Genomic DNA, 7,114 nt, shown 5'->3' on the forward strand with positions numbered 1-7,114 from the left:
GGCCTCCTTGATGTTGGTTAGAGAAAACAAAGAAATTAATTGAATATAAGTTTTGGGTTAATTAGATAACATAGATATTGGGTTGGGGACTTGAGGCCTAGGTTGAAAAAAGTAAATAAGGATTTAAAGAAGGGTGTTAACGTATGAATGTTTTTTAGTGATAATGTTTCCTGCTATTTTACTACTTCAATAATCCTAAAATAATATCTCTTGCACAGATTTGAAAAAGGACATTAACGCATATATTTCTAACGCATATATTTCTATCAAGTAGGGTACCCCACATTTTTTTAGTGAAGTGAATTATAGTTGATATGAAAATTAACCTTTTAAACTAAAAAATAAATAAATAAATAAAATGGACACTTTTCTCAAACCACGTAGACTGAAATGAAAGTGTACTCTTTTATATAATTTTATATATCTTCAGTTATGCGAAAAGAAAAAACGTTATAGAAAGTATAATATTAGTATTGCATTTTACATGTTGTAACGTGTAAAACATTTGCTTTAACCTATAATCTGAAACTTAAGATAAATAAATATTTTTTTTACAACTAGATGTGTAAATTATAAACACATCCGTAAAAAAAAAATTTAAACGCCCCCCCCCCCCCCGAGGGGGTAGATTTTTACACCACAAGTTTGGTGTTTTTATTTTTTTTTTCACCAAACTTGTGGTGTAAAAAACTACCCCCTCGGGGGGGGGGGGGCGTTTAATTTTTTTTTACGGATGTGTTTATAATTTACACGTCTAGTTGTAAAAAAAAATCATGGTAAACGGCGACCCGGATGGTGTGGTTCTCGCGGTTCTTACAACTCGGGGTGGTTCTCATTCTAGCGGCTCCCTATATATATATATATATATATATATATATATATTAAATATCAATAGAAATGATTAACATGCCACAGGATTACTTTTCTTTAAGCACACAATCTTTGAAATCAACTCTTTTGTTTAGTTGAATGTCTTATGATTTTCACCATGATTAACACACACAACATAATGCCCCAGTGGCGGATCTAAGATTCCAATCAAGCGGGAACGTTTTATAAATAGGCGGTAACGAAATCGAAAAAACGTCAAATTTTTCCAAAATTTACACTAAAAACGTCAAAAATTTTCCGACCAAGCGGTAACGGAGGCTACCCCTTGGTCCTCTATAGATCCGCCCCTGTAATGCCCTACAAGCCCTACTTAGTTTGTCAAAGTTGTTAATTAAGTCATTATCATTATAGAGTGTATGTATACTAAGAGGTTGTTGGCAACTTCTGAATGGTTATGTATTGAACCAGTAAGGTGTTGTTTGTTTTTTCTGCGGGAAAAGGTCTGCAGTCTGCGGACCACATCTGCAGGCATCTGCAGGAGAATAGATGGATCAAATGTCTGCAGTCTGCAAGGAGAAGAGGGTTTGTTTTTTTTTTATATAAAAAGATCTTCACACACATAACACACACAGACACCTCTGCTCTCTCTCTCTGCCTTCCTCACCACCACCAAGCACCACCGCCTTACACAACCACCATCGTCACCACTACACCACCGCCCTTCACCGTCTCTCTCTCTCCTCTCACATATCTCTCTTTCCTCCCTCGATCTCTCTCTCTCTCTGCCTTCATCACCACCACCGCAAACCCTAGCCTTGAACTCTCTCTCTCTCTCTCTCTACAAACTCTCTCTCTCTACAATCTGTCACCACCACCGCGTCTCCTTCTCCGGCACACCCATCTCCTTCTTCTCCGGCGCACGGCGGCGTGAAAGACGCGAGAAGATTGTGGTGGTTGTTTCTTCTTAAAACAGGTAAGTTGGGGATTTTGAGTGGGTTTTTGGATTTGAGGGGTTTTCATGGTGGTTGTGGTGGCAGGTGGATAGTGGTGACGGTAGTTGTGGTGGTGGCCAGCGGGAGTAGGTGGGGGTTGTGGCAGGTGGATGGTGGTTGCAAGTGGGGTGTGATGGCAGGTGGGTGTTGGTGACGGTGGTTGTGGCAGGGATGTGGTGGTGGCAGTGGTGGCAGGGATGTGGTGGTGGAGGTGGTGGCAGTGGAGGTGGAGGTGGTGACGGTGGTGGCAGGGATGTGGTGGTGGAGGTGGTGCAGGGAAGAAGAGGTCTGTGCCAAGAAGAGGTTCCAAGAAGACATGGGTCATTGTCTGCGTGGTGAAGAGGTCTAGCACACTTTTTTTAACGAAAGGTCTGCGAGAAAACAAACAAGCTGCAACATTCAAACGTCTGCCTGCGTCTGCGCGGCGCAGACATAAGTGGCCAGAAGTGCTTCTGGCCAAAAAACAAACACCACCTAAGACGTCTGAACTATTAAGTGTTAAACCAGTAAGATGTCTGAACCATTAAGAGTCAGTATAATGCTTAACCGTTCAGAGGCAAATATTTGACCGATTCAAATTAGAGGTCTTAACCATTCAGACTCAGTATAATGCTTAACCAGTCAGAGGCTAATGTCTGAATCATTCAGACATCTGTTTGTGAAATAAACAGTTTGAACCATTAAGTGTTGAACCATTAAGAGCCCCATTAATAGCTAAACAAACAGCCCCTAAGACTACAAGGTATGGTGATGGACCATCCTTGGAGGATGATCCGCCACGTAGGCGCCACGTCATATTCCTCCCAAAGATGGTCCATCCTCCAAAACTAGAGGGCATGGTAGGATGGTCCTAGTCATAGTCCTCCACCACTTTTTATGTTTTTTTTTATTTTTTTTAGTATTCTATTTTTTTTTAACATTTAACAAATATACTAACAAAATATTTTCATTAATATTAAACCCACATTACATAAACATAAAAAAAACATAAACTTAAAAAAAAACCAAAGACTTAATAAAAATAAACATAGAGTTAAATAATTTGATGTTTTTTCATGATGTCGTGTTGTAATTTTTTCAACATCGAACGTTTCGGCTCGGGTTCGTCCTCGACATTCATCGATATTATTTCCCATTCCTTGAGCCGAATTTTTTCATCGGAAATTCGGATTTTCTCATTCGCCAATCGGACCTTCTCGCGTAACTTTTCTTCCGATACACGACTTTTTTCTTCGACGGCCCGCTCCTTCGCCTTCGTCTTTTGGGCCGAGACGTCGTTGTACATTTTGAAGTGTTCCGTAAACTCAACCATGTTCGGGTCCACCTTTTCCTTTTCTTTTCCCTTGGCCCGCTCCTTTTTTGATTTGTCTCGGCCCGTTGGACGCTCCGGTTCACGTACGTTGTACTCCTCTTCGTAAAAGTCGGCGTCATCATTTAAGTTTATGTGACACCTCGCGTCCGATCCACCGGCGCTAAAACTACCCGTTTCCGATGTTTTTTGGCGTTTCGCCATCGCCACCTCGTTGGGAATAGGCCTCCATTTTGGTTCGTCTTTTACAACCATCCATGCGCGAACGTGAGGAAAGTTGGTATTACCATTCTTTTCCTTATACTTTTCCAACGCCATTTTGAACACATCCTCGTCGTTCCACCCGCTACGACGGTCACATGTATATAATTTATTATATTCCTCGCAAAACCTATTGATGGACGAGTTCATTTTCCGCCACTTTGAGGAGACCGAGTCGACATCTCGATACGGGCCTTGGTCCATAAAGACAAGAAACTTGACCAATACCTTGGACCAAAACCCCTCACCCGATTGGTTATTACCTATAAAAAACAAACAAAATATATAAAGTGTTAACATAATAATAAACAAAAAAATTAAACTTTAAAACTAATAAAGTAAAAAACCTACTGTTAAAAAATAAAATAAAACTTAAAGTAAAAAACCTACTGTTATCAAAAAAAAAAAAATTAAAACTTAAAAAAAAACAAACTGTTGGTTTTTTAAAACTTTAAACTTTAAAAAATTTAAACTTTAAAACTTTAAAAAATTTAAACTTTAAAACTTTAAAAAATTTAAACTTTAAAAAATGTAAACTTTAAAAAAAATACGAACCTTTTGTCGGGTTGTCAGAAGTGCCAATGAAAGCCTTGGCTAAGGCTTCTTCTTCGATTGGTGTCCACTTAGTCGCCTTCGGTTTCGACGGTTGATCACCCACCACTTGCTTGCCTTTGTTTCGTTTTCCTTTCCCTTTAGGCGGTTGGGTTTCGGGAACAATCTCCACATCGTCTTCGGGTTCGGATTGGGTCGGGATCGGTTGAGGTTGAACGGGTGGTGTGGGGATCGGTTGAGGTTGAACGGGTGGGAAGTTCCAAGCACCCCGCATCATCATTTGTTGAAGGGCTTGATTTTGGGAGATTTGAGCGAATTGGTTTGGCGAGTGTTGGAATGAAGCAAACGCATTCGATGAATATTGCGAGAATTGGTTCGGTTCTAGCGTCGGATAATATCCCGGAACCGAGAAAACATTAGGTTGGGTCGGATTGTTGGGATTATTCGGGTTGTTCGGAGTGTTCGGGTTGTCCGGGTTGTTGAACGGATCCATGAAAAAGTGTAAAAAGGTTTATAGTGGAAGAAGGTTTATAAAATAGTAGAAGAAGGTTTATAAAAATTATGTGAGAGAGAGATGAAATTTTGGGGTTAATTTTGTGATTGAAAGTGAAAATGGAAGGTAAATATATATATTTTAAAATTATGACCGTTTGAAATTATTCAAAATTTGGAATTTTTTTTAAATAACGGTCGAAATCATAAATTAAGGGCCCCACTTTTGGACCGTCTCAAACGGCGAAGAAGCGACGGAGAGGCCGCGACCGGGGGGGGCACGGTGTTTGATGCGGCGCCGGACCTCGACGGTGTGGGGACGTCCCCATACCGTGTAGCCTAAGACTAATGCCACTAATTATTAATGGTAAGTTTAAAATTTAATTTAGAGTAAGTTGTCATTTTAGTTCTTGTGGTTTGGTCAAATGTCATTTTAATCAAAATAGTTTTTTTTTTTTCTTATTTGTGTCCCTCATGTTCTAATTTTTGGTATTTTTGTCTAACCCTCTAACCCTCAGTTAAGTCAAGGGTATTTCCATCACTTTGTATATTTGTGTTATTTTTCTATTTTTTAATTAAAAACATAAAACAAAATAGTAATATTAATATTTAATGGTTAACACTTGGCAAAAAGTCTAAAATTCCTAGAAAGAGTGAGAAACCATAAGAGTGTGACATGTGATAATTCCTAATAATTAGGATAAAGGGTATAAGAGTAAATTAAAAAATTCTTGTAAAATAAAACATCATGTATATGTTGTATATAAAACACCACATAATGAACTCTTTGTTAACTGCAAAATAAAACACCAAGTACCTGCTACAAATAAAACATGTATAGAAAGAAATAAAAAACATCATGTGCTAAAAACACATAATTGAAACAGAATCAAAAACACCATGGAACCCACTATTACATTCACTTCCCACCGCCATCACCCACCTCTGCATTCACCTCCCACCGCCACCGCCACCCTAACTTCGATATTTACCTCCGACTAACACCTAATTCGATCTACTCTCACCATTGAAGCGGCAACGAAGGTAACCAAATCACCTCCATCACCACCACTGAACGTCGGTCTGGAACGTGCTTGGCGGAGGTTAGTCGGGGTGGTTCTGGGTGGTGGATGACGGTCTGAAAGGATAAGTCAACTAATTAAGTTGGATGTGGGGTGCTGGTAACGATTGGTGGCAGGGTTGTAGGTTTTTACGGCAATCAATTTATATGGTTTATGCACCTAGCCTTGCCAGACCTTTAGAACCAATTTTAGTAGAATTTGTAGGGTTTTGGATATATTATATATATATATATATATATATATAGAGAGAGAGAGAAAGAGAAAAGGGGGTCGGTTAACGTACAATACCTCTTATCGTACGGTGCGTACACGAAAACCATAGGATCTTGATACAATCCTCATTTGATTATACAATGTGGCACGATCCTAATGAGCAAACATTCTTGTAGAAATTTAGCAGAAAAGGACATAATTGTCAATTTCATTCTCTCATTTATCATACGAGATTCGGAAACTGAATACCAAATTGGAGTAAAATTCTAGCCTTAAAATCTCTCATTTATTGCTTTCGATTCAACACACATTCTTCACGCTTCCGATTCTACACACAATTAAGCCATAAACCTTCCATTGCCATAGAACCTCATAGACTACTGCAGTACTGTATGTAGACATAGACTACTTCAGCACTGTATGTATATATTGTAATCATGCATGTTATAATTATGTAATGAAGCATGTTATATAAAAAATCTATTAATAATGTGTTTTACTAATCACGCATGTTATAATTATGTAATGAAGCATATTATATAAATCTATTAATAATGTGTTTTTCTAATCACGCATGTTATAGAAAAAATAATCACGCATGTTGTATAAATCTAGTAATAGCGTGTTTTGCTAATAACACATGTTATAATTATGTAATGAAGCATGTTATAGGAATCTAGTAATAATGTGTTTTGCTAATCATGCATGTTATAGTTATGTAATGAAGCATGTTATAAGAATCTAGTAATAACGTGTTTTGCTAATCACGCATGTTATAATTATGTAACGAAGCATGTAATATAGTTATGTAACGAATCATGTTATATAGTTATGTAATGAAGCATGTTATATAGTTATGTAATGAAGCATGTTATATGAATCTAGTAATAATGTGTTTTGCTAATCACGCATGTTATAATTATGTAATGAAACATGTTATAATTATATAATGAAGCATGTTATATAAATCTAGTAATAGTGTGCTTAGCTAATCGCGCATGTTGGAAAACACAAAACATGTAAAAGATGCATGCTGGACGGATCCCTGTTTTGACATTGTTTGAATTCAGATTTCGAACTTCTTTAATCGAATCATGATCGTCTCCCATTTCAACATCTTCTGTATTTCGTGTGGCGCTGGTCTGTGGATCCATTGAAATTGAAATTAATTGAAACCCTAATAGCAGAGCTTTAACAGCAATGGATAACTTTAAAATTTCTGAATATTTGAAACTGGTACGATTCATAATTACCGAGATAATGGTGTAACGAACTCGAATCCTCTAGTGTTGAAGGTAATTGTCTGATTTGCCCTTGGGAGTGAAAATAAAAGAATGACACGCGCCGTCATTTGGTTGTCGCGTACGGAACTTACGATTAAG

At 37.9% G+C, this 7,114-nt stretch overlaps 1 protein-coding gene across 1 annotated transcript; it reads right to left on the reverse strand.

The window, feature by feature from the left end:
• Positions 1–2,463: 2,463 nt before the first annotated feature.
• Positions 2,464–4,492, reverse strand: LOC110932127. Its single transcript, XM_035988194.1, has 4 exons — positions 3,949–4,492; positions 3,420–3,656; positions 3,016–3,233; positions 2,464–2,475 (listed from the first exon to the last, which is right to left on the reverse strand). The coding sequence occupies exons 1-4, from the start codon at positions 4,436–4,438 to the stop codon at positions 2,464–2,466; spliced, it is 957 nt and encodes a 318-aa protein (XP_035844087.1). The 5' UTR covers positions 4,439–4,492.
• Positions 4,493–7,114: the final 2,622 nt, after the last annotated feature.

The sequence above is a fragment of the Helianthus annuus genome, chromosome 3, assembly GCF_002127325.2.
Source record: "Helianthus annuus cultivar XRQ/B chromosome 3, HanXRQr2.0-SUNRISE, whole genome shotgun sequence".
Classification (NCBI taxonomy): domain Eukaryota; kingdom Viridiplantae; phylum Streptophyta; class Magnoliopsida; order Asterales; family Asteraceae; genus Helianthus; species Helianthus annuus.

Bases quoted from the DNA above. Each gene is read 5' to 3' on its own strand.
- LOC110932127 (XM_035988194.1), bottom strand. From the start codon at position 4,438: ATGGATCCGTTCAACAACCCGGACAACCCGAACACTCCGAACAACCCG. The intron at 3,657-3,948 runs GTTCGTATTTTT...TGTTTTTTATAG, and splicing joins TTCTGACAACCCGACAAAAG to GTAATAACCAATCGGGTGAG. The intron at 3,234-3,419 runs GTAATACCAACT...ACTTTTACGAAG, and splicing joins AAAGTATAAGGAAAAGAATG to AGGAGTACAACGTACGTGAA.